The 26,794-nt window shown below is 49.6% G+C and overlaps 1 protein-coding gene across 1 annotated transcript in view; it reads left to right on the forward strand.

Moving 5' to 3' along the window:
- Window positions 1-20,863, forward strand: part of robo3 (roundabout, axon guidance receptor, homolog 3 (Drosophila)) — a 115,345-nt gene extending 94,482 nt beyond the window's left edge. The window contains exons 8-27 of the mRNA XM_070917559.1: window positions 925-1,096; window positions 2,584-2,789; window positions 7,738-7,819; window positions 8,377-8,545; window positions 10,411-10,577; window positions 10,705-10,826; window positions 10,923-11,139; window positions 11,741-11,865; window positions 12,235-12,430; window positions 12,961-13,209; window positions 13,588-13,627; window positions 13,851-13,990; window positions 14,159-14,455; window positions 15,064-15,211; window positions 15,713-15,931; window positions 16,327-16,517; window positions 16,757-16,864; window positions 17,513-17,707; window positions 18,018-18,157; window positions 20,561-20,863. Of these exons, the coding sequence (XP_070773660.1) occupies window positions 925-1,096; window positions 2,584-2,789; window positions 7,738-7,819; window positions 8,377-8,545; window positions 10,411-10,577; window positions 10,705-10,826; window positions 10,923-11,139; window positions 11,741-11,865; window positions 12,235-12,430; window positions 12,961-13,209; window positions 13,588-13,627; window positions 13,851-13,990; window positions 14,159-14,455; window positions 15,064-15,211; window positions 15,713-15,931; window positions 16,327-16,517; window positions 16,757-16,864; window positions 17,513-17,707; window positions 18,018-18,157; window positions 20,561-20,572 (3,195 nt within the window). The 3' untranslated portion in view covers window positions 20,573-20,863. The remainder of the gene's footprint in view (window positions 1-924; window positions 1,097-2,583; window positions 2,790-7,737; window positions 7,820-8,376; window positions 8,546-10,410; window positions 10,578-10,704; window positions 10,827-10,922; window positions 11,140-11,740; window positions 11,866-12,234; window positions 12,431-12,960; window positions 13,210-13,587; window positions 13,628-13,850; window positions 13,991-14,158; window positions 14,456-15,063; window positions 15,212-15,712; window positions 15,932-16,326; window positions 16,518-16,756; window positions 16,865-17,512; window positions 17,708-18,017; window positions 18,158-20,560) is intronic.
- Window positions 20,864-26,794: the final 5,931 nt, after the last annotated feature.

Here is a 26,794-nt window from a genome sequence, read left to right on the forward strand (position 1 = left end):
AGTGAAAGCCGACAGAACATTTGTACAAAGCCGGATGTGAATTGCTTTCAGGCTACACGTGAACAAATGGTTGTGTGTGTGTGTGTGTGTGTGCGTGTGTGTCTATAAAGGTTATATTTCACTGCTAATATTCAATGCTGCTCGAGCATCCAGCGGGGTTGGTTTCAGCTATTCCGCTCTGTGCTTGGAGAAGGTTTCGGCAAAAGCCCTGAAACCCTGTCTTCTGACTCACCGGGCGAAAAGGCACAGACTGTATAAAAAGATGGCCGACGCGTCTCCACTTCCTCCCCACTGCACGGAAATGAAGCCAAGCTCTCCCGGAATACGGCCGCTGTGTCTGCGCGGGGGGGTAGGGGGTGGATCTCAGCTGTCAATCATGACGTCTCACCCCGTTAAACCAAACCTATCAGAAAAAAAACGGAACACTGGAACAAACATCAGCGTGATAAGACCTACCTGAAATGACAGAGACCATGCGGGGGGGGGGGGGGTCCATCTTTATATACGTCTCTATACATAAGAGAGAAAGTTTCAAGTTCTTTCACAAAGTGCCAAGTTGAACTCGGGTCTGTTATTTGAACGACGGGCCTCGGTTCGTCTCTCCTTCCACGGTCAAACGCTGCTCTCTTTATCCCTCTTCAGGCTGCGTTCAAATAGTGTCCTCCATGTCTTCTTTATTTTTCAAGTGACCCGCGGTGTCGGTGCGAAGCTAACAAAAGCTCTTATCCGTGAACATTCAGTTAACATTTGTGTACAAAGCTTACGGACATAAAATTCAAGACTCCTTCTTTCAGAGAACAAGCGCGAGAAATGAATGCCCGCGTGTGAAGCCAGTCGGTTATGTAAGAAAGTTCATACAAAAGAAAAAAGGACTCACCTGTTTCATGCGTTTCGTTCCCCCCATCCCCCCCCACCCCCCCACAGATCCTGCTGTTCCCCATCCAGGAGCCGTCACAGTCCGGCCGCTTCTCGGTGTCGCTGAGCGGCGAGCTGACCATCGCCGACGTCCAGGTGGAGGACTCCGGCTACTACATCTGCCAGGCCATCAGCGTTGCCGGCAGCATCCTCACCAAAGCCCTGCTGGAGGTGGAAAGCGGTGAGTGTGAACACGCGGGCAGGCAGGACGTGGGCTGAGACCACAGTAAAGATGTTTGTGGTCCACGCCACATGTCGGTGTTACTTTTGCCGTCTCCAAAATCCCCCCACCTGTTGCCCCTACGTCATCCCCGGTCACACGTCACAATGGAATGCAACTTAGCATATTTCATTAATCATTTCCCCCTCCCCCGGACACAAATCTGAAAACCCTTCAAATCCGTCTCAAATTAAAATATTCTCCCAAATGAGCAAACAGCGGGGGGTGGGGGGGGGGGGGGCTTATCTGATGTAATCAAAAGGGACAACTGGTGAGAGCTCTATGCAAATAACCCCGCTGCAGCATATGCTTCCCTCCCACTCGGGGGTGTAAACTGGGGACTGGCATGTTGGGCTGGATCTGCACCAGCTCCCGTGTTGATGTTTTACATTTTCAGTTAGCTTCGGTTAGATGATGATATCAGATAGATTCGCCGCCTCCGCCGCCGCCGCCGCCACCACAGAATACGAATGAGGAGGGTGTGTGCTTCCCCCCGGTCTGTAGGCAAAAGTCAAACTTTTTTGGTTTGCTCAGTCGTTGGCGTGGTGGGGGGCTTTGTGAGTGCCAGCCGCCATCGCAGGAAAGGAAAGGAAACCAGGGAGTTCAACTGCTGTCCACGACCATTTATTCTCTGTCTGCGGCAAGAGGCAAAAAAAACAAACAAAAAAAAACACATGCATCGCGTTTGCATCCTGGCTAGCGCGCTCGCTGCAGATAGAACTCGCAGAGACGCGGCGGGTGTTTTGAAATGTAAACGGCTGATGATCAAGGTAGTGAAGTCATTAACGGCGCGTTGACTACGTGTGATAGGGAGTCACAACAAAAGGAAATATGCTCTCTTTAAAGACTATATTCCAAATGATCCGTGGTGACTCAAAGGTATAGTGTTTGTTGAAAAGACACTTTCAAGTGGAATAACTGTTAAATACTGTGTTCACCGAGGCACGACTCAACATCTTGTCCATCACTGTGACAGCAACACGTGTCAACACGTTCCTGCCTTCCTCAGAGAGAGAGAAAATAAATCTATGTCATCGATTTGCATGCTGAACTGGGGCAGGACCGGAGAGGAGGACCTGAGAGCCTCCGGGAGCAGATGCTCTCTTACGGTGACATGTTACCGCCGACAGATAGTAGCATGCAGTTTGTACTACATAGATTTCACAGTAGTATGCAGTAAGGTTTTGTTCAGAAACAGATGATGGTGGACCGCTGAGGTGGAATAACCACCGCCAGTGTTGTCCTGTCAGTTTCTCTTTGCCCGTTTAGAAAGTGCTCCACGCCCTGCAGCTCAGCTGGGAACCACAGTTTGATCAAAGGTGAAATTTGGTCAGAACATAAAGAACATTAAGTCCAGTGGTAATCTGAATCCTCTGATGACACGAGGGGAGCTCACTTACGGCCTTATCTGTCTCAAACCCGCCTGACTCCGTCCTCCGTCCCCACAGCGCCTTCAGACCGCGTCCCGCCCATCATCCGCCAGGGCCCGGCCAACCACACCTCGGCCCCCGGCTCCACCATTCAGCTGCACTGCCACATCATGGGCAACCCCTTCCCCAGCGTCCAATGGGAGAAAGACGGCCAGAGGATCCTGGGAAACGACGGCCGGGTCAGCTTGATGGAAAACGGCACCTTCCAAATCACCAACCTCCAGGTATTTCACAAAAGGCTTCGGCTAATACAAACACAGTCATTTGAATATGAAATGAAAAAAAAACAAAAAAAAAAAACGTTTTGAATCCGCAGCTCTCTTCCGCGATGACCTTCGACTGAGTTTGAAATCATTGCATATTTATCACCACTTCTCATTCCATCGCACTGCACCTTCCGCGAGCCTCATTGAAAATGTGTTCACCGGCCACATGCGTCACTGTTTGCACGTCAAACACGATGCAGTTCACGCGGCATAAACATAGTCCACGTGATAAAACACCAGTTCTAATTACAGGGAGAGCAAGAAGCACTTAAACAGAGGACATTCTTTTTTTTTTTTTTTTTTTTAACGGTTGACTCAAATGATGAGTCTTTATGAGAGGTGGGCGAATGCAGCAAAAAAAACGCATCTGCGTGGCGTGATCGCCATGATAATGAGCGCGCGAGGCCATTAGCAGTCGTTAGCGCCGTCTTACTCCGTGCTAATGAAATCCTTTCTTGCCCAGAATTCCCTCCCGGGTACGAGGCGGCACCTGAGGTCACCGCAGCCTCTGCGAGACTCGAGAAAGGGCCCGCGCAATTAATTGATTGTGGGCTCTCAATGATTAACGATCGCCGAGACTTGTAATTAAATCCTCAATCCGTCACTGCGAGGGAGGACTGGGGCGGACGAGAGATATGAGACGGAGGGGCAGGGGGCTGAGCAGGGGAGAGGGGGGGGGAGTTGCAAGGAGAAATGGGTCGGGAGCCCTGAAGTGCATTTCACGCTGCATTCGCGTCACGTGGGAATAAAAGGGAGTGACTCGACAGCTGAGAGCGACCAGCTCGGAAGCGCTCTCGCTTTTAGGATCCCATTTAAAGCTGTCAAACACCACGCTGAAGTTCTCCTTAGGCTTCGGGTTCCGTTTGATCAGGCTCTACGCGGCGAGCAGACGTCGCCCGAAGTGACGGCGGTGCGTTCGATGTTACCGTTTCTCGCCGCGAACATATCAACGACTGGCATTTGCGGGACGTGGGTTCCAGACGTGAGAGACAAGACAAGATGACTTGCACAAATCCCTCCGTTCACTTCCACGAAGCAGGGGACCCTTAATTCTCACATGCTAACATGCTCGCAAAATGGCAGCGCTGACATGCCGATGTCAGGTTACCGCGTCACCAACGTCGTAGCCTAGCTTGCTGGCATGTTAGCGGTCGCTAATCAGCGCTAAGCACAAAAGCCCAGCTGAGCCTGACGGGGGATGCCATTAGCTTTGCCAAAATTCAAAGTTTGACCGCATGAGGAGGCTGGAGGCAAATCATTTTGGTCTCAACGGCACACCTGTGAGGGGGGGTTTTGTGGCCGCATGTTGCACTGACAAAAATCAATAACACCACACACAGACTCACAAGGTGAAAGTGTGAAACACGTTAAACGCAAAAAAACAAACAAACAGTGAGCACAATCTTCCTTTTGTATCATAGGAGGGGGGTGGGGGGGGGGGGGGGGGGGGAATCAGCGTTCATAAAACACATTTAACTCTGAAAGAATCAGTATAAATAAGTCGATTTCATCGGGGGGCCCCTGGAGGGGGACAGATGGTCTGTTTGTTCCTCATACCCTGGCAATGAGGAGGTGCCATTACCCTGGGATCTCTGCCAGACACACACTACCGCTGTCCCTCACCGGTGCCAAGACATCCTGGACAGACGGGAAGTGTGTGTGTGTGTGTGGTGTCTGCTAAACGGTTGATGTGGGCGTGGGGGGGGGGGGGCTATGGCAAGGTAAAAAAGGGGAAGAGACAGAGGAACCCAAACAAAGCCTGAGGAGAGCGAGAGAAGGAGTGCACGGACAAAAGGAAACGGATTACCACGGGAGTAATCAGGTTAAGACAGGAAATCAAGTTCATGTGTTGACTTTAAATCCCCGCGTACACGTGTTCTAGTGGGTAATCAGATTTCCCTCTCCACTCCCCCCCCCCCCCCCCAAAGAAGCATCTGACATCATTATCAACCCTCTGTGTGCCATCGTGCTGGGGCTGATAGCCATGCTGACGGGGCAGTTAGCAGGTGGTGGACAAAGACAAGGGACACCAAAGTTCACATCGCTCTGTTTGACCGGCAGACTTATTTCTGGGGGAAGCGCAATTGCGGGAAATATCCCAAATGACAAAGATGTAAGCAAAGTACGGTAAATAAATAAATATTCTCAGATGCCCTCTTTAAGTTTGGAGCCCCTCTCCCTCCCTCCTGCGCTCCCCCTCTTCCCCTCGCCTCATCCATTTTTCAGCAATCTGTTTTGCTCGGCGCCCGGAGCTGCCGGCCTTGATTAATAGTCAGGTGTCCCGGCTGTTTTCACCCCCACCCGCCCTCCGTGCCGATTCCCCGTCCGCCGATCAAACGCCACCATCTGGGGGGCCCGCTTTTTAGCCTCCTCAGACAGACTCGCCGTCAGCCGGGCCCACGGGTCAACTCAAGGTCAGGGCCTATAGAAAGAGAGAGAGGGGGGGGGGGGGGGGGGGGGGGGGGGGCGGAGCGCTGCGTAGGACGGAGAGTCACCTGTCCGGGTGTCCTGCAGGACGCTCTGACAAGCCACTTAGGCGTGAGTAATTCCTCTGTCAGCGTTACTGATGAGCCGGGCCCAGAGAATGGCAAGAGTGTGCGCACGCCGCTCAGCGAAGGCATTAGTCATGATAGGCCCCGCCTTCGCACACCCCCTGCATAATGTATAAGGTTTTCAATGGGAGGCTATCGGCAGAATAAGTGAATAAGGGGAGGCTGGTTGTGTTTGCGGTGGACTGGGTCCGCATGTACAGTGAAACCAACTACTGGGAGGCTGAATACATCTTGCAGCAAAAAACAGACGAGAAGCTAATTAAAATTCTCCGTAACACTCCCACACACACACACACACACACACCTGTACAACCCCACACACACACACCTGTACAACCCCACACACACACACACACAAACAAACAAGGAGTACTGTTCAGAGAGGCAGCAGCCCTCACGGGTGCAGCTAACTATTAAAATACAAACAGTCCTTCTGCCCTCACAGTGTGCTGTAGACGGAGCCAAGGTATCCGACCCTCTCACTGCACCACTGCGCCTACTCGGTGGAGTTTTTCTTGTAAACAAAACCACATCGCGTGTGTACCCCCCCCCCCCCCCCCCCGAGGAAGTCCAATGAATTACATTCGCAGAGCCTTTATTTGCGAATGTTTGTGCGTTGTTCGCGTCTGGGCTGCCTGGTGCATTCAGGCCACCGGTGGTTGATATGCGCGGCTGCACCGGTTGCACAGACATCCGCAATCACACACTTGAACGGAACTTGCGAGAGCTGGTCAACAACAAAAAGGGCCCACCCATTAAAAACATGGCTCTGCACCACCAGTGGTCGGAAATGAAAGTAGTAAATTTGAACCCTAAGCAGTTAAAAGTGGAGTTTTATAGTAGACAAACAGTTTCTCACCAAAAGACCTTACGTGCATGTTTGAGGCCTGCCGAACACGTTTTTTTTTTTTTGGAATATTTTTTGAAATCTTTTTTCGGGGTAATGGCGAGAAGATGAAATACAATTCACTTAGGAGCCCATTTGAAGTAACAGATGGCGGCTTGAAGGCTTATTACACACCAAAGCGCCGCACCGTGTTTGCGATGACCACGAGATAAGCTGTGCAAAGTAGCCTATCAGGGTCTCTGCACGCATTTGATTGGCTAATAAAGCGCCTCGATGACATTGCATTGCGGCTATTCTTTCTTTTTTCCTCTTGGGAAAAAAAAGAGAAACAAAGAAAGACAACAAAAAAAAAAAAAAAAAAAAAAAGAGGGACCTGGAGCAATGAAGCTGAAGCATCAGAGACATGCTCCCGAGAGTTGCTGCTCCCTCAAGTGTCACATTGAGAGACCCCCCCCCCCCCCCCAACATCTCCCTCTGTTGTAAGCACTTTCACAGCCCGTCTAGCTTTTGGCTTGCCTTCCCCACCCAAAAAAGTAATAGCCAGCATTCACATGTGCACACACAGAGGCACATTTATCACACACCTTAATTACATCTGCTCATAGCCTGCCCAGAATCCTAAGCAGCTGCTGAGTGTAGAGCCCGGCGCCGCAGAAATGTTTAGACCCCTAGCTGGCCATTAAAATTCTGTCCTTTGATCCTTCCTTTAGCTCTCCTCCTCTGCCGTGCAGGAATCACACGAGGAACATAAAAGCCACCAACTTGACTTTAGCTCTGACTTCAAATAGGTCCACTGAGAATACATCATTTATTTGTGTGTGTGTGTGTGTGTGTGTGTGTGTGTGTGTGTGAAATAACTGCAATTGACAAGCAGGAGCAGTTAATTAAAGCAGATGTTATGTGAAGGTATGCTCGATCAGAATGCAAATATTCAGATGCAATTAGCAACAACTGATGCTTCTTTTTGCTATGAAAGAATAACGGCGAGCACGTTTACATGAATGTGCCCAAATGATTGGCTGAAGGCTTTACGTAAAAAGAAATTTAAAGTTGCATCCAAACCGCACGAGACTAACATGTTCACCTTGGCGGGATTTGGTGCATTCTGTCCCTGATGTCCTTGATGCATGCTTAGTGTCCTTCTCAGATACTTCTGTGATGCCGTCCGTGACCTCAAAGATGTACTTTTTTATTTAATTTTTTTTTTTTAAACAAATTGGCACAAACGGGAGCTACAAGCTGCCATGCACCGACACTAAGAACCGCCTTGCTTTGGTGTGAGAGAGTTGAAAGAGTAAACCTGGCCGGCTTTGTGCGAGCAGCAGCTCTCTGTTCGTCTCCAGCCTCCCTCCGCTCAGTATTCTGCAAACATTCTGCTTTTGAGAGATATGACATTTAGTCTCAATCACTGGTAATGGGTACATTAACACAGCAGCACAGTCTCACGCTCTCAATCACACACACACACACACACATAAACTAATGATACACATTTTACTGTTGCCAGGAAACGGACTCTGGGGTTTACACCTGCCTGGCTTCCAGCTCCAGCGGAGAGACGAGTTGGAGCGGAGTGCTCACAGTTAAAGGTAATTTGCCTCGGCGTGATTAAAGTGCATGCAGAGTGAAGGCAGCTCGATGAAAGTGGCGGCGGATAACAACGCAAAGATGTTTCATCTAAAAGAAAAAAGAAAAAATATGCAGTGTCTAAAAACAGCCATCCCCGATTATCACTCTTCTATTTCCGCCCTTCTTATTAGTTCGGGTAACTTTGATCAAGTTTGACCGTTTTTTTTTTAAATTAACGGCGGCGAAATGATCAGCCATAGATTCAAGTGTGACTGCAGTGACAAGCACTTTCATGTGCCTGAGTCTGATGAAAAACACTTAACCCCTGCTGGTCCTGAGCTCCCTGCAAATATAAGCGTCAGTGAGTGCATGAATGAGAGGCACTTTTCTGGGCCTGAAAATAAAGGTTCAAACATGCTAATGCTAAATGCTAATGCTGTGAGGCTGTGCCCTTTTGATTTTCTCTTGAGTATGTTAGTGCATCACACACACTGTAGAGGTTTCATTGGTGGCAGTAAATGAAGCTGCTCTTCTGTTCCTCTTCCTCCTCCCTCCTCTCCCCCCCCCCCCCATCCAGAGAGTGCCGACCCGTCGGTGGCTCAGGCCGCAGAGCCCTTCCAGCTGCCGGGGCCGCCGCACAAACCCATAGTCACCGACGTGTCCAAGAACAGCGTCTCTCTGACCTGGCAACCCAACGCGCACGAGGGAGGAGCCGCCGTCACCTCCTACATCATCGAGGCCTTCAGGTGGGGTTTCGCTAAAACCTTACGAACGGTGCATCCGTCGAGGACGAACACCCTTCAATACCCTGCTCTCCCTGTGTGCTTTTTCACAAATCATCCCCCTCCCTTATTTAGCAGTCAAGGCTGTATTCATCTTGTATTGGATGTCAAACAAATGCAAAAGTCGAGGTCTTGTCCCCGAAAAGAAAACCTTTTCATTTTGGGACACATTTAAAAACAGCTGCACTGAAGCCGAAGAACGGAATTCATTCACGGTGTGCAGCTCTTTAAAATGAGTCGAGCCACCGTATTTATTCATTATCATTAGTCCTTGAAAATAAGGCTCAGTCCCCCTCCCCCTGAAAAACAAAAAACAAAAAACAGAACAATTCCATGAATGAAATGTACGAGGGATGTAGCTTTTCGCTTCAGGTTTGGGTCAGGTAAGAATGGACGACGTGTCGGGTCAAAACAGGTCAAACACGCCGCGCACGCAGCTCGCGGTGACGAAAGGACTCTCGTGAACCTGAATGCACCGCAGCGGCCCGGCCTTCAGGTGCTGGAGAGGAGAGGAGAGGAAGTGGGCCTTGGATAAATCGGGGTTTAGCTGAGCAGGAAGCGAAAGGAAGGCCTCCAGATGAAGATAGGGCGGCGTTTTGGGCAAATGTGGCCTTCCGATTCGATAAAGAGGGGAACGCCGGCGGAGCCTAATCAGATCCAGACGTCCACCGAGGCCCCCCGTGGCCCCCGTGGCGGTGGAGCGTTTCCGAGTAACGCAGACTGATTCTTTATAAAAGCGGCTGGAGGATACCCGTGGGATGTTGGCAATAACATTTCCCTGCCTGAGGTGCGATGGTTTGTTTGTGGGAGCACAGGGAAGAAGAGCCAGGGTTGGGGCTTGTTTGTGTGTGTGTGTGTGTGTGTGTGTGTGTGTGTGTACATATGCAATGTGTAATAGTGTTTAATTTAATTTCCGGACTTTCCATTCTCCTGGTGAGACTACACACATATTTCTTGGGTTTTTTTCGGGGGGGGGTCACAGCCTTGTGTGCGAGTGTGTGAACTCCCTCTGAGCATCTCTTGCACAAAGTTACTTTGAATCTAGCGCCGGTGCAGGGTGGCCTACGCACACACACACACACACACACACTCCCCCGAGATGAGTATTCATGAGTCGTTTTCCTCTTTGGTCTAATTGTGCAGTTCAGCACTGAAGCTACTTCACCCCCCCCCCCCCCACAGTACCCTTGGGGAAAATCTAAAAGTGTCAAACAAATGGTTGGGGAGGCCTTTGTGACTGCGGCTCTGCCAAGGTGACAGTAAATTCACAGGGAAAAGGAGGGGGGAGAGACGGGAGGACGGGGGGGGGGGACGGGGTCGAGCGCCGGCGGAGAGAATGCATCTGGGGGAGTGCCACAAGGCTACGAACATGCCCTCATTTCCTGTTGGCAGCTGTGCCGCCTCACAAGCCTCATTGCATTATTCATCAGGACAGCAGAATTGTATCGTTCCGAGGAGATATATTCCAGCGAGCGCAAACTTCTTCTCTGAACCGAGTGACTTTGCCTCACATCTGCTATTGTTTACCAGACAAGAAATATTGGAGGAGGAAGACCCAAAAATAGGTCCTGCTATTGCCTGGAGATCTCCTCGTGCATTCTTTAATTTGTTTAAATCAGATCAGCTCGAGTACAAATCTGAGGTACTTTTTGGTTTTGTGCCGCCTACGATCGCTACGATGACACTACCTGGTGGTAATTTTTTTTTTTACAGACAACAACCCTAACCCCCTAACCCCCTAACCCAGGGTCAGACTTGATCTGTAAACGCCATATTGTTATCAGACACTGAACATCAGTTTGTTTTTTTTTCCTTCTATCCTTTCGCAGCCAATCAGCAGGCAGCACGTGGCAGACCGTAGCTGACATGGTCAAGGTGGAAACGCACACGATCACCGGCCTTCTCCCCAACACCATCTACCTGTTCATCGTCCGAGCTGTCAACGCCTACGGCCTGAGCGACCCGAGCCCCATCTCCGAGCCCGTCAGAACGCAAGGTCAGCCCGCACCTCTCTCGCGCCAAATAAGACATGACGGGGGCCGAGCCTCGAAAAGCACGACACAGGTGTTTGAGCTCTAAGAAGTGAACGTGTGTGTGTGTGTGTGTGTGTGTGTTTCCCCCAGATGTGAGTCCCACAGGTCAGGGGGTGGACCACAGGCAGGTGCAGAGGGAGCTGGGAGAGGTGGCCGTCCAGCTGCAAGAGCCCGGCACGCTGACAACAGCTTCCATCCGGGTGTCCTGGACGGTGAGTGGCTCTCTGTTTGAGGAAGGGAAGGCCTCGGTTAGGGTTAGGGGACTGTCTTTTTCTCATTTCCCTCCATGTCACTCTCAATTCCTCAAGGTTGACCGCCAGTCTCAGTACGTCCAGGGCTACCGCCTCTTCTACCGACCCAGCGGGGGGACCTGGATCCTCCAGGACATCAACTCCCCCTCCGAACGCAGCACCGTCCTCACCAACCTGCTCAAAGGCACCGAGTACGAGATAAAGATCCGTCCCTATTTCGATGAGTTCCAGGGCAAGGACAGCCGGACGCTGCTGGTCCGAACCCCGGAAGAAGGTGAGGAAACCTGAAGCAGAAAGCGACTCAAGGGCGGCCTCTTTCAATGAACTGGGGCCGGGTTTTCTTTTGACATTGCGGAGGCCTTGGAAATGGCTGTTCATTAGCCTGTCTGACACCGCATGAATCTCAGTAATGTTATCTCATTTGGGGGTTAATTTTATACCCCCCCCCCCAGCAATTTGGGTTCATCTATATTGATCCCTATTTTCATTCAATTCAGCCTCCACACGCTGCCATTTTTTTTGCAGCCTGAGGTTCTCCGAGGGTTTATTTCGGTTGATCCAAACTCTATCTTAATTTCTCTTTGCTATTTGGGCTTATTGGGACCTGATAAGTATAACAACTAAGCATCATCTGTTGACATGATGTGGTTCCACATACGGGGACAATTTTGAATTTCCATATAAGCAGAATTAAGTATTATGGTATAACCCAAAATGTGATTTTTTTTTTTTTTGTCATCAGCACAAAAAACCCCCCAAACATTATCAACTTTTCGAGCTTTTTGGCTCTGGCCGTTTAAATGTTTTTGCGCTCGCTTGTTTGTCATCGTTCCGCTCCTTGTGCTCACTGGAAGTATGTTGATGCCTCTCCACAGTTCCCAGCGCCCCACCCAGAGCTGTCACAGTGGCAACGGTGAAGCTAAGCAACGGCTCCAGCATCAGCGTCTCCTGGGAGCCCCCGCCCAGCGAAATGCAGAACGGCGTCATCCAGGAGTACAGGGTAACAACACAGCTCACACAGCTCCGAGCCGAGTCCCACGTCACACGTGTCTGAAGGCAACAAGGGCGCTAAACACCGCTGGAAAACACCACACACACACACACACACACACACACACACACACACACACACACACACACACACACACACACAGGGAGCCTCTGACTGAGCTTTTGATGTGACTTTGAGATCAAATATTGCAGCCCGTGGTTAACTGTTTCATCAGTGAATGAAAATGCAAATACTGACAGGTATCTTAAAGGCAGGGGGGGGGTACCAGAGACTGAAATGAGCCGCGTGACAACTCCAGTTCCAACTCTCTCTCTCTCTCTCTCCCTGTGTGTGTGTGTGTGTGTGTGTCCCAACAAGGTGTGGTGCGTGGGCAGCAGCGGCGGCGGCGGCGGCGACAACCAGACGCGCTACTACATCAACAGGACGGTGGACGGGAACACGCTGTCCACCGCGCTCAAAGGCCTGATGCCCGGCGTGCTCTACCACGTGGAGGTGGCGGCGGTGACCGGCGCCGGCGTCGGCACTCGCAGCCAGCCGGTGTCCGTCCTCATCAGTGAGTCTGCCGTGACAAAACAGCCGAGGGGATGAGCTGCAGATGTATTTTAGAGACCAGCTTTTTTTCTACAAGAAGTCAAGAGGGGACAAATGAAGTTCATTTGAAATAAAGTCGGCGTGTCACTCGTGGTCCCCCGGAGGATGAATCCTCACGACTTTTCCTCTGGCGCCACCATGAGGTTGACAGTTTTGATTAAGAGCAAAATTGGATGGAGATTGCCATGAAACCTGTTGCAGGTTGCCCCGAGGATGAATCCTGATGAAGTTCAAAATTTCAGAATTTCTTCAGTATTTTGGCGCCTGTAAAACGAATTCCCATCAGCCCCAGCTGTGCTTAGTGTTTAGTGGCAAATGTTGCCATTGCTGATGTTAGCATTTAGCTCAAAGCACCGCTGTGGGCTTGTTTCTCTAGTATCTCTAGCATTTCTCAGCTGCTTTAAGCTCATTCATGTATTACAAGGGTACTGTCACTGTAATCTTTTTTTTTTTTTTTCTTGTGCCTTCCTCCCTCCCATTGTCTTCCCCCAGAGCTGCCAGCTGAACAGCCCTCTGTGCCAGGCGGCGGCGGGGGCGGCGGCGGCGGCGGGACCGGCGACGAGAGCAGCGTGAGCCTGGCCGAGCAGATCACCGACGTGGTCAAGCAGCCGGCGTTCATCGCGGGCATTGGCGGGGCCTGCTGGGTAATCCTCATGGGCTTCAGCGTCTGGATCTACTGCCGGCGCAAGAAGAGGAAGGAGCTGAGCCACTACACGGCCTCCTTCGCCTACACACCGGCAGGTCAGGGAGGCGTTTCACATTTTAAAATACATTTGAGAGCGAGGACGATTCAATAAAATACGGGGAAATGCACACAATGTACTCCTCACATAGGTTAACTTAACACCTCTATATTTCTTTTTGTGACAACATACTGCACACAAGGTCCTCTTGCAGTTTACAATGACTCTATGCGCTGCAGCAGTGCTTGCTTTTAGACACCTTTTACTCCACTGTGGGAGTCTTGATTCAGAAAAACGCGATGTTCTTGTTCACTGTGGAAATGACAACAGCTGATCTTGGGATCACAAGAAAATGTAACACGATGAATGAGTCGCTTCGCCCCCCCCCCCCCTTCCCCCTTCCTCATCACTCTCTCCTTCTGTCTGTCGTCTGCAGTTGGTTTCCCTCATGGAGAGGCATCGGGACTCAATGGACGGTAATTACTGCATATCCTACATTTATATTCTGCTGTGCGTCTGGATTCTCTGTAAATTTCACGGACATCGACAGGCTGGACTGCAAATGTGTCTCATTGTCTGTCCGTGATGCTTTTCCTTTGCTTTGTTTCTTTTTTTGTTTTTTTTTGTCCCATCTGGACAGTCGTTGCTGTTGCGCTGCGTCTCTGCGTGTCTTAAATTAATGCCAGAATGTCTCTGTAGGCCCGGCGTGCTGGGAGGCAACATGGGCAACTACCCGTGGCTGGCAGACTCTTGGCCCACCACCAACCTGGTCCACAGCGGTAAAGAGGCCGTCAACTGCTGCACCGCCAATCACGACTCGGCTGAGAGATACTACAACGGTAGGCTGGTGTTATGGAACTGAATAGTAGTACATAAGTGTCTGGTTTTGTATTCCTGTGCTTATGTTGTGGCTGTGGCGGCAGCGTCACTGAGCACGGTGACGCCAAAGCAGAGCTAACGAAGTGAAGGAAACCGCGCTGACCGTTTCCAACTCCATCCCCGTGTAGAAGCCGGCATCTCCAACTACCTGAACCAGACGGAGAAGTACAGCATGGGCGGCTCCACCGAGGGTCCCATATACAGCACCATCGACGCCACCAGCGAGGACCTGCACAGCTTCACCTACGCCCAGCACGCCTCCACCACCCCTTACGCCTCCACCTCCATCATGCCTTTCACCACCCAGACGCAGGCGCCGACCCTTGGCGGCGAGCAGCAGGACGACGGCCACTGGATCACCCAGCCGGGGAGCTCCGGGGCTCAGTACGCCCAGCCGGACCGCTGCAGCGGTGAGTGGTCTTTTTGTCCAGCACGGGCGGATCCTGTTGCAGCTCAGCAACAGAACCGGCTCAACGCGTTTAGTTCCCAGCATGCAGCGCTCGCCAATCTCCTCAGCCCCTATTCTACCATCCAGACCCACCAGCTTCGCTGACCAATCGCTGCTCCCAGTTCAAACCCAGCTGGGCCTCCAGACCATGAAAATGCAAATGGCATTACGACTACTTGATTTCTTTTATTGTTACAGTGCTTTTTCTATAGTCTTTCCACAGTTATCTATAATTACGTACTTTCATTAGAGCTGAAATGACTAGTCCGTTAATTGATTCGACATATCTGCAACTATTTTGATAATCATTTCATTTTTCCAGGCAAAAAAATACCAATAATTTGCTGCTCAGTGGTGAGGACTTCCTGCTTGTCACCTTGGGCTTCAGGAAATGGTGCAATTTCCCACCATTTTTCTCATATTCGGCGTTTTACAGACCAAAGAATTGATTCATCAAGACAACAATGAGATCAGTTTGCGCAAATAACCATGAGTTGGGATACCTTTCAAATAACACTCCTGATGGATCGGCTCGATCATCGTGCCCCCCCCCCCCCCCCCTCTCTCTCTGTGTCTGTTTCACAGGTAAGCCCAAGCAGAAGGCCATGGGTAAGGCGGTCAAGACGCCGTCCCTGACCTGGATGGAGGCGTTGCCCCCGCCTCCCGCCGTTGGAGAGCTGGAACGGTGCGAGCAGGACGACCAGCCCCCAGAGCACGAGGACATGGACATAGGGTGAGTCAGCCCCCCCCATCTCTCTCTCTCTCTCTCTCTCACACACATCTCTATAAATGAGTATTACACTGCTGCATCATCGTTTAGACTTCCCTTCACCTCTAACAGGCACATTAAGTATTGAACCCAACGGGGCTCTTAACAACTCAATTACCATCGGCCGTGGTCTCTGGCTTTAGTGATTTAGCTGTTTTCCCCAACCCTTAAAACACAATTAGCTTGTGTTCCTCCTTCCCAGTCGCTCTCTGCGGCCTCAGATCAAACCATCATTCAGTACCGTTGCTCGCAGCGGCAGCCCCACCCAAATGGAAGCTTAGCCTCCTGCACTTCCGCCCTCTAACTCGAGCCGAGGCCTGAGAGAACAGCATTAATCTTTAAGCAGCCTCCGAGCTAGCTGGAACCACCCCCCCCCCCCCCCCCCCTCTCAGCGGTGTCCTTTAACAACACATCTCTCTCACGCTGCATCGCCCCCAGCTTAACGCTCGACTTTTGCCTGCGTAGCTCGGACGAGGAGTGGTGTCCCCCCCTCCCAGAGAGGACCTACCTGATGGAGGGCTGCGAGGATGGGCCCGCCCCACCGCAGAGGAACAACGCCTCCTCTCCGGCCACCTCCTACAGCCACCAGTCGACCGCCACGCTCACCCCGTCGCCTCACGAGGAGAGCCGGGCCCCCCACGACCTCCCCCGCCTCAACCAGCTGGACGGCCAGCAGCTGTCACGGTACGTGCGTTGACGGGGAGCCGCCCTCGAATCCGCTGTGTGCGACACAAGGTTGTTTCATCCTTAATCTGTTTCGCTGCTTAGTTTACAGAGGGACGCTGTTTTTGTTTGTTAATGCTGGTGTACGTATTATTATCACTATTATTCTAATGTCAGGAATAAATAAAGTTATTTATTCAGTAGGTAGCCAGTCTCCCTGTTCATTTTCTCTTCAGCATTTTAGCATCTAATGCATTAAAAGTTCTTTTATTGTCAGGCTTTACCCATTTCTATTATCTACACACACACACACACACACAGTTTATACTTTTTTCATACACCCCACTCTGAACTTATCTTCCGATTCCACTGGCTTGTTCCCTCCGGTGACATGTTGCCCTCACTTCCCATAGCAGAAGGTTACCCTGCGGTCCGGTGCCAGCCCTCCAGGCGCCAAGCCCGCCGCTCGCCCAGTCCAACCCCAACCTCTCCGGCCAACAGCATCACGGCTCATCAGAGGTTGGCACGCTGCAGTGCCAAAGTCCTGCCCATCGCTGCCTCCACAGCCAGGGGCCGGCTCTGAATGAAGACAGCGCGACTACACCCGGTAACGCGGCTGGCTGGCTGGCGGACACACACACACACACACACACACACACACATAAAGGCGCACTAGGAAAAACAAACATGAGAGCTCGACATTCATACATGCATTCACCCTGGAACTGTGTCGACTCGCTGGCTGTAATGAAAAGATTCCACATGCACTGAATACATCAAATGCTCCATGTCTGCTCAGCATGGAACTTTTTCTGATTGTCGTGTCTTTCCCCTCCCCTCGCGCAGCGCACAGTCGCTCGTCCCCGGCGGATGCGTGCACTCCCCCCAACCAAAAATCACGAGTGAAAAAAAAGGTGTCCAAGAGTTCGGCGTACAGGAGAGACATGCAAGGAGGTGAGTTCACCGCATTTCTGTCTATTCATTACTGACATTTCCTCAGAGATGGAGCTGTTATTCTGCAGGAACGCGACAATGACACTGTGGCAGGACATCAGATGCTCCTGGGGAGCTGAATATTCTCTCTTGCCATTCATTGCCACTTTTGTGAGTGAGTGAACAAATGCTGCCCCATAATAATCCCGCACGCAGATATATTCTGCAGCACCGTCTGTGATCGAACATGTCACGCGGAGGCCAGCCTTGTAATCTTGCAGACTGCTGTTTTCCCTGCACGCGCCACATGTTCCGATCGTAATCTAAAGCCGCACTGCCTCGTGAATCCAGTGGCCTTGAACCCCTGAGAGCGAATCGCACACATCAGGACGCTCGTTTGCAAGCGAGCCGACAGTCGGTGTTCCTTTGAGTTGAAACCCTTGTTTGCTAAAAGGAAGCAACACTGTTAACTGGCGGATCAGGTTCTCTCAATTACGCACAGGCAACAAAAACTAAATTCTCCCTCTCCCCCCCCTCTTCCTTTTTAACGCAGCGTGACGCTATTACGCAACAGAAACCTGACGCTGAAATGAGCCGAGAAAAAAAAAAAAAAAAGGCAGCAAAAGTTCGAAACGCAGACGTTCTTCATGCGTGCTTCTTTCTGTTTAGACCTGCCCCCACCGCCGGAGCCACCCCCGGAGGAGAGCAGGTTGCAGGGCTCCCAGGGGTGCATGGAGGCCAACGGCGCTCTGTCCTCCCTGGAGAGAAGCGAATACAGCAGCAGCAGCGGTGGCGGTGGTGGCGGCGGTGGCGGCGGCAGCGGCAGCCACCAACGGAAAGGCTCGGCACAGCGACACACTGACAGTAAGTGTGGCATCGCGTCTCACTCCTTGTAGGAACAGGAAACTGGAAAGGTGCTGAGCCTTTTCCCACATTTACACTGCATCCCGCCCTGCGACTGCACTGCACTGCACTGCACCTGCCTTTTAAGACAAAAGTCAAAATTCTGGCCTTCAGAACAGCTGCAGCTAGCGACCACATCCGACGCCTGGATGAAATATGCACTAATAGAATGAATTTATGACTGTCTAAATCAACCACCATTTTCCCTGCTTTCTAAACAAAGGCTCTGTCAACCCCCCCTCCTCCTCCCCCTCCCCCTTTGCCTCCTCAGACGAGGACATGATGCCGTACAGCAGCAAGGCCGGTTACCTTTCCAGGAGTCAGATGTCCAGTAACTGCTCGACCACAGGAAGCTCCTCTTCCAGAGGCTCCACGGGCTCCCGGGGGCTCGGCTCGGCCAGAAAACACGAGGCAGGATGATGATCTTTATCATTTCACTGTGGTTTGTGCGCAAGAGAGAGGAAACGCTCTCCAGCCACCTCAAATGGTTTTTAATAATTCAGGCTTTTAGATATTTATGAGCATGGGAACAGAGACTGTTGCTGCCACGGAGCGAGTTTTATCTACACATCATTACTCCAACACACACACACTTTTATACGTGCAGGCGCATGGAAAGAGCTGTTGCATACACACACACACACACACACACACACACACACACACAGGCTCTCAGGCTCATACATACAGATACAGATACTCAGGATAGGCTTTACAGTAAGAAACAATGTTAAGCGTGCACCCCCACTGCTCTCTCTTGCACTGCGGGAGCGAAACCCCCCACCCCCCCTCCCTGGTTGTCTTTTATGGCAGAACAAGCGACGGCAGCCGAATGGAAAGCGCGTAAAGTCAGAATCAATTTACACACTTGAAGCTCAGGGGTGGGGGGGGGGCCAGTCCTCCACTAATCACAGGGTTGGGGGGGGGGGGGGGGGGGGCGGGGTAAATGAGACTCAAATTGTACAGCCCTTTGTCCGCCAGGTAGAAAAGTGCGATATATACAAGTGCAGTCCATTCACCAAATCAAACCCGCGGAGTGAGCCGCGTCGGCCGACAGCAGGAGAAACCGGAGAGCCTCGGAAACGTGCCGGATTGCAACAGTCCGCCCAGAAGTAAAATGCCAAGGCTGAATGTGAAATGTGTAATTACTTCCATATTTTTGCTCTCTGTGAGGGCAATCAGGCAAAAAGGAACACGACAAAATGGAAACGACAACCTTGATTTAAGCTCATCCGCAGCGGGAGAACAAAATGAAGCATGAGCCGTCTTTCTCTTTGAATTTGACCACTTTGTTCAGATCTTTTACCCGTGCCAAACGTGGCAATACCACACCGGCAGGAATTCGCCATTACCCGCGCACGCGTCTCAGGGAGTGTCGCTTTTGTTTTTCGCCTGCAGAGATCTAGAGAAATGCTCTGACGCTCCCTCTCGCCGCTGTGGTCGTTACGTTTAACGCTGTAAGCTGAGGCGTCACCAGAAAGCTGCCCGGCTGCACACGGAGACAGGAGGAAGGACGGCCCCCCCCCCCCCCGTCACGGGTCGGTCCACGCCGACCTCCACACACACACACACACACACACACACACACACACAGCTCCCTTGTATCTCGTGCCTCTCAGGTCAACAACCCCCCTCCCCAACTGGCCCTAACTGACCCATACTGGCCTTTTCACGCCTTGCCGGGGACATGAAAGCGCGACCCCCCCCCCTTCGCAATAAAGCTTGGGGTGTTTCCACAGGAAGCCTGGGTTAGGTTACCCCTTCTCCCTGTGGTGTTGCTGACTGCTATCTTTGCCCTTTGACCCAGGCAGTAAGTCTAGGAAGTGGTGGTGGTGGGGGGTTGTGGTGGGGGGCCGGGGGGGGTGTCTGACATATCAGCTGGGGACACAATACACATCTGCACAGAGGTGGGATATCAAATATGGAGTCAGATTCTGGGTAACATAAGAGGACAACGACACTGTGCCAAACACTTCATGCTGAACTGATGGGGGGGGCGGGGTGGGGGGGGGCAGTCCAGACTTCAGAAGACACACACTACCCCTTGTCGCATCAGGCAGCCTTCCACTTCCTTGCAGGAACATAAAATCCACAACTGGTTTCAGTACAACCACAACTTCCTTCATCTCACTTAGCTTAGCTTGTTAGCTTCCTGCAGGTCTCCGATTCAGTCGTAAAAATTTGGAAATGGAAAAAAAAAATGGAAATTGGAGTCCGTTATCGAGTAACCGGAGAGCGAAGGGCGTCCGTGGAAGCTTCCGGAATCTGCAGGAGACACCCGGACAGCCGCAGACATGTTTTAGACATTAAAACTGCGCTTTCTTCCCAAGTATAAAACAACTTTTTGTGAATCACAATTTGTGATTCGTGTGCATTTGCTGTACAACACATACACTGGGAAATGTGGTCCAGGCTGAGAGGAAGTCCTCACCGCTGACTACAGAGCAGCTTTGACCCATTCCTGAAAAAAAAACCAAAAAAAAAAAAACCCTGACAGTCGTGACACACATCGGCCGATTGTGATACCGAACCAGAATGAGTCTTCTGTTCCGGCCTGCCCCGAGGCTTACTGGTTAATAACTGTCTCTCTCATTTCGTCTGAACGCGGCGAGAAGTCTTAAGCTGGTGGACAGACTGTAGGGGAAGCAGGCTTAGGATCAGACTGCCAGCGATTTTGATCCCGGGGGGGGAATCTAAGCAGAGAAAGTGATTAAATAATGCCGTCCCCACGTGCGGTTCCCATATCTGTGCATCAAAGTCAGTCGGTTCGTTAGTTTGACTTTTACTGACGTTGAACTGTTTCTCTCTTGGCAGGAATTGAGATAAGGACGCCAGTGACTGGCAAGCGTACCCTTGATGCCTCCACCATCCACCATATTCCCACTGTGGACGCAATGAGCTGGACAAGAGGAAGAGCTTTGGGGGTTTTCAGGAACACCAGACTCTTGTGTCGTTGCTGTGAAAGAAAGAACGACGGACGTGAACGTCGTGCTTTCGGTATTACCATGATTATTTATGAGCTATCGAGTTCACTCCTCCCCCTTGATTTGTAAATACCTGTGTCTGTACTGTTCTTTTGTGGGCTCTGGATACAGGGAAAGAGACGTATATTGTATTTATGAGGATAAAAAAAAAAAAAAAAAAAAGCTGAAAAAAAGTGTTATTATTAAAAAAAAAAAGAAAAAAAAAAAAAAGCTCATGTCTTCTTGAATGTGCCAACTTTTTTTTTTTTTTTTTTTTTGTCGAGATGTATACTTTTTGGAAAAGCATTAACTACTGTTGCACTCTCTTGTTGTGATGGCAAAACAACAGAAAATATGAAGCACAAAGTGTGTTTGCTGGTCGAGGTGGTGGTGGTGGTGGTGGTGGTTTGTGGGGGGGTGGGGGTCGGAAAAAGCCAAAACGAGCGGGTTCTCGCTCCTGGAAAAAGGACGCTTCCCCCTCACTGGGATCCCTGCACCCACGTAGAATGTCATACTTTTCTATGTTCCCTTTAGGTTTCTCTGCAGCGACATGCAGACAGACAGGCTTTATAAAAGTTTTGATTGTAAACCCCCCCCCCACCCCCCCCCTCCCTTTCCCTTTGTACGTCTGAGGGACTGTTTGCTGCAGTTGTGAGCTAAACATTTGCATATACTCCTTCCGAAACAAACAAAAACATTGTCTGTGGGCTGACTTTTTTTGTACTCTCGTTGTTTTGTAAGTGTACAATAAAATACATTTGCTGATCTAAGCCTTCGCTCATTCCTGGGGGAGCAGCTTTCAGGAAGTCTTGTACAGTGTGTTTACATTACATCGAGGACAACACTGGAGGCACAGCAGGTGACTACTCGTACTGCACCTACGCAGTAAAAAACATAAATCATACCAGAAGTATTCAACCATGGGTTCACATCTTTGCAACGTGACATTATAACCAGACTCTGGTTGCCGTCTCTTTCCTTCCCCGTCTCTAACGCCGGGTGACGTTTGGAACATGCGTTTACGATACTTGTAAATCAAGGGTGTAGGCGGGATTTGGAAAGTGGTGGTGGGCAACAAAAAAATAATCCTGGAAGTCCACACAACATATTATTTCACAAGTGAAAGCGTAATTCCACACGCGCTTGAAGATGCGCTGACCCTCTTCCAAGGGGTTTCACAGTTCGCAGACCTGGCTGGGCATTTGAAACTGTCACCAAACTGCTAAAAGGTCACTCTGAGGTCATCCGGAGTCATAAGAAGGTCACAAGAGAGAGTCATCCGTCGTATATATATATATATATATATATACACAAATACAGCACCCAAACCAGTAATGTGTTCAGTTTTCTACCCACCCTCTCTCACACCCCACTCAGGTCTGACATTCTTCTTGATGTGCGTGTAAAAAAAAAATCGCACAAGGAATGCACGAGATGAAGCAAGCCTCGCACATCCAGCATCTAAACTTCCCGAGGCCTTAAAACTCCCTGACAACACCAAATAAATCTTTTTTTTTTTTTTTAAAGTCCTGTGTGCTTCTTAATCTCCTCATGCCCCAGTCCCCCCCCCCCCCCCCCCCAGCTTCACGGTGCACTGCACCTGGGCGAGCGCTGCACACGCAGAGGAGCATGAAATTGCAGAGCTCTCTACTCCGAGAGTGCAACACACACCTCCCCGCCGCCGTCCAGCAGAGAGAGAGAGAGAGAGAGAGAGAGACGGGGGCACGCATTACCCTCCAGTGCTCTACAGATGCTCGCCGTGTCCTGGCACACACACACACACACACACACACACACACACACACAGGCCCAGACGCACACTCAGCTACACATGTACACGAGTGGCCCGGGGTGTATCCCTCCTCTCAGTGCCCTGTGATCGACTGAAAGATGGTGCAGCACAGCTTTGTTGTGGTCCCCCGGGTAGAGGCGGTGGAGGCGGAGGAAGAAGGAAACCTTCAAAAAAGACGTGCAGGATGGAGAGGACACCCGGGTGAGATGTATTGAGATCTGACTGACAGTTTATAGTGTAGATTAGCGAGATTGCGACGGGGTGGTGGGGGGCATTCAGACCTGATCTCAAAGGATGGCATGAGAGAACCGCCGCAGACGAGGATGTCAGCAGGGAGATAGAAATGTATTGTTTACTTTGGTCTTTTGAATGGGATCGCTGACAACAAGAGGAAATACTTCCAGACGGCTCATTTAATACATCAGTGTTTCGACATTTCTGGCAGTTTTAGAGCCTTTAACATAAGCAATTAGCCCATTGGACACAAAAAAAAAATCCGGAATAATCAATACTAATATATTTTCATTGATTCCCTGTAATATTCCCCACGTGTCGGCCATTTGATCAGTCCGGTCCTGTAAAAGGTAATTTGATGAGATATGACCACACAGAGGGAAGAATGGAGAATACTGTACCGGATGTGTAAATAAAACTGAGGTATGAAATCTTTGCTGGTCAAATTCCAGTGAGTCTGATCCTTTGACCCCGAGGCATCGAAACTCAGGAAGTTGGGTTCGGTAGAATTTCACAGTAAAAGTCTTCGCTGCTGCCAAGTGAGTACGTTTTCCCAAGCACCGCACATAGGCCTAAGTACGGTACTAGAGAGGTACTTCCATTTCATGCTACTTTATACTTTATACCACTCCACTACATTTTCAAGATTTCAGATTAAGATTTGACATAAAATCACGTGAAAAAAACACTTCAATACAAGACGAAACCAGCGGTTTACCTTTAATATTTCCCAAAGAAAGCAAAGACTTTGTCAAATGATATTCGATATTATTCAAGAGTAACCTCCGTATATCCCAATTTTTTATTTATTTAATTCATTTAATTGATTTTCAGGCCAAAAGATAGGAATTTGGATGGTGGATTTTTTTTTTTTGAAAAGGACTAAAATTGCTTATCTGACACCCACTGAATGGGCTGTTTGGGACTGCTGCTGCAATCATCTGGAGAGGCCAGACACTACATTTTGTGTCGGGAGATTTTCAGAGGGATTAGGTGGTTCCACAAAATCCAACCTCTTTTCTCTTACAAAGATTTAAAATGCACGTTCGCCGGTGTTCAGCGCTCACGACTCCTCGCCACCAATGGGCGCCTGTGGAATTATTAAAAAACAAACAAAGAGCAAAGGACAGCAGATAAAACGATGAGAAGATTTACGTTGCTGACCTTCTACAGCGTGACCCAACACCCTGGTACCCTTTTCCCCCTGCCACCCACCCACCTCGGCACCCCCTCCCTTCTTTTCCCTCTCCCTCGGCTATAAATCACCTCGCTCATTCATTAGGCCGGTGTCAGCGCTGCGACGCCCACCGGGGGCCGAAGGAAGGAGGCCGGCGGGCCACGAGAGGAGAGAAAAGAGACAGGGAGGGGACGGCGTCGTTTAAAGCCCCGGTCCCCCATTCCGAAAATGCAACACGCCAATTTCCATGTTAATTCGCCCTGTGACAGCAGAGATGGATGTTTGTGACTTCTTTTTTTGGCTGATGTGATGCATACAGAGGCTAAAAATGAAGCCATTGTGTCGGCAGCGGGGTCAGTGGACGCAGAATGCAAATGATTTAGTGGCTAGTGGGGTAACAAAACATTCGACATTGAAGACATGTTGCAAAATGATCAATATTTCGACCTTTTTGCTTTGCATTGACACATATTCTCAAAGATCACGCAGGCGCCACGCTTGTATTCAGCGTGCGCATGCGTAAGAACATGAGGCCAGGGCAACTCGGAAGAGAAGTAGTCCGAAATTCGTCTCCAGAATTGGGTGATATTGAATCTTTCAACACAATCTGACAGATTAAGTGATCCTCCATGGTTTGAAAAAAAAAAAAAAAAACAGGATTAGATTTAGAGGTGAGGTTTTCCTTCGCTTGAAACTTGAAAACTTTTGGAGACGCATGCTTTTTACAGGACAGCGACAACTCATCGTCTCCCAATAAATGTGCTAATGTGAAAGACATTTGTGTGTGTGTGTGTGTGTGTGTGGAGCGCTCAGCTGCCCACCCCCCTCCCCGTGTGACTGACAGGGCGGTATTGAAACGGATTACCCATACGGGCGCCATTGATTTCCAGTTAATTGAATGATTACCGCTTTAGCATGCAACGCCACAGCTAGTCACTGCTGCCAATCAATGTGAGCTGCCGCCTGAAGTGCTGCGCGCTGAGCGGAGGGGTGCTGCTTGGATTAGGTTTGATTTTAGGTTGGATTCTGTTCCAGAAAAAGTCGTCAAGTCAATGTGCTGCGAATGTGCCGTACACACCTGGCTAACTGCTTCACCGGTATTGTCTCTATATATATCGGTTTATATTCTATTTGTGCTCTTTTATTCTATTTGCTTTGATTCCCCCACAGATCAATAATGTTGCCTATAAAGTAACTATGCTCCTGTAAAACTGCTGAATGATTGAACACATAAAATGTTATATAAAGTGCTAAAAAAAAAAAAAGGGGGGGGTCTAGTTTCAGGACCAGGGTCATTATCCCGTGATGTCTGGTCTTAGAATGGTAATTATCCATTTGGTAAAATAACAGACTACAGGAAAGACATGCAGTAAATCTTCATGTGTGTGTGCATGGTTTCAGGACACGTCTAATATGGGTCATTGCTTTGCTAACATGCTATATAAAGCTGGTATTTTGGCATAGACCAAAATCTGTGATGCACAAATCCCAAGGGCAGCGTGTGTGCAAGTGTGTGTGTGTGTGTGTGTGTGTGTGCATATGAACTAATAAGACAAGCAGACGTACAGTAGTGCTTGATTCATTACTGTGTGAGCCTCATAGTGTGTGGTCTCATCTATCAGCGAGTGTGTGTGTGTGTGTGTGTGTATGCTGCTCAGTGGAGCTGGGAGCTTCGTGTAGAAACATATGGCCTTTAGTGAAGGAGACAGATGAAGGATAATCCCTTTGGCAGTCCAGCGCACGCACACACACACACAAACACACACACATGCGTGCACACACACACACACACACACAATCCAGTACTTGCTGCATTGCATATAAATTGTAAATGTGACAGGATAGTTTAACACAGATTAAGGCTCGATTCTTTATGTTGTCTCTTAATTATTCATGTGTTTGGCAGGGCTTTGACTTTACTCCTAATCGCAGGTCTGCTTGACTGTCTGACAATAACTGCAAATCTTCCAAGATGAAATAAACAAAAAAAGAAAACGCATTCGTTCACATTTTTCGCACAGACCCTGTTCCTCACATCCCTGCGTGTTTTTCGACCCCCCCCCCCCCCCCCCCCCCAACTGTGGTAATTATGGACTGGTTCTGGTTTTCAAATACTCCACGCACAAATTCTCAGCATTCCCAGACTCATTTGACCCGAGCAACCCGGATATACAAGACGCGGGATTACTTTGGAAAAGAGCGCGTCGTGTTGCGGGCTGCCTGACAAAACGCTCATCCTGAACACAAAGATGTTGAGGAAATCATATTAGGTTCAGTGTAAAGAATATCCGCTGGGCCTCTTAACACAGCTTTTTCCTCCTTAACACTCACGTGCAACTCACTCCACGGAGTCTCCTGTGGAAAACTGAAGCACTGACATTGGAATTTCTACGAGAAACTGCGAATTCGTCCTGTTACGTGGATATTTCAAAATAAAATGAATGTGTTTTCAACGTCACGTCATTTCAGCTTCCGTCGAACATTTGCTGCGTACAAGAAGTTATTTTTTTATTTATTTACCAGCTCAGCTAGGAGACATTCCAAAATGTCAAGTCCTTACAAAATGTGAAACTTGATTTCCATCAACACAAACATTTTATTCAAAACTATAAAACACGTCCGTAATGTGAACAAAATAAAATGCAAAATTCTTACAAAATGTAAAACTTTGATTCTACAACCATTAGTGAAATTGTATATATATATATAAAAAAATCATCATGCACGCAAAGACTAAGCTATGCATACAGCACTTTTACTTTTAAAATACTTTTCATCGGGTGCTTCCTAAAATTCACTTCAGTTAAATGTGTTAAAAATAACTTTTTTTCTACTTTTGCTCAACTACAGAATGTTTTGTCTTGTATAACATTAAAAAGTGG

Source organism: Enoplosus armatus, chromosome 13, assembly GCF_043641665.1.
Source record: "Enoplosus armatus isolate fEnoArm2 chromosome 13, fEnoArm2.hap1, whole genome shotgun sequence".
Taxonomy (NCBI): Eukaryota; Metazoa; Chordata; class Actinopteri; order Centrarchiformes; family Enoplosidae; genus Enoplosus; species Enoplosus armatus.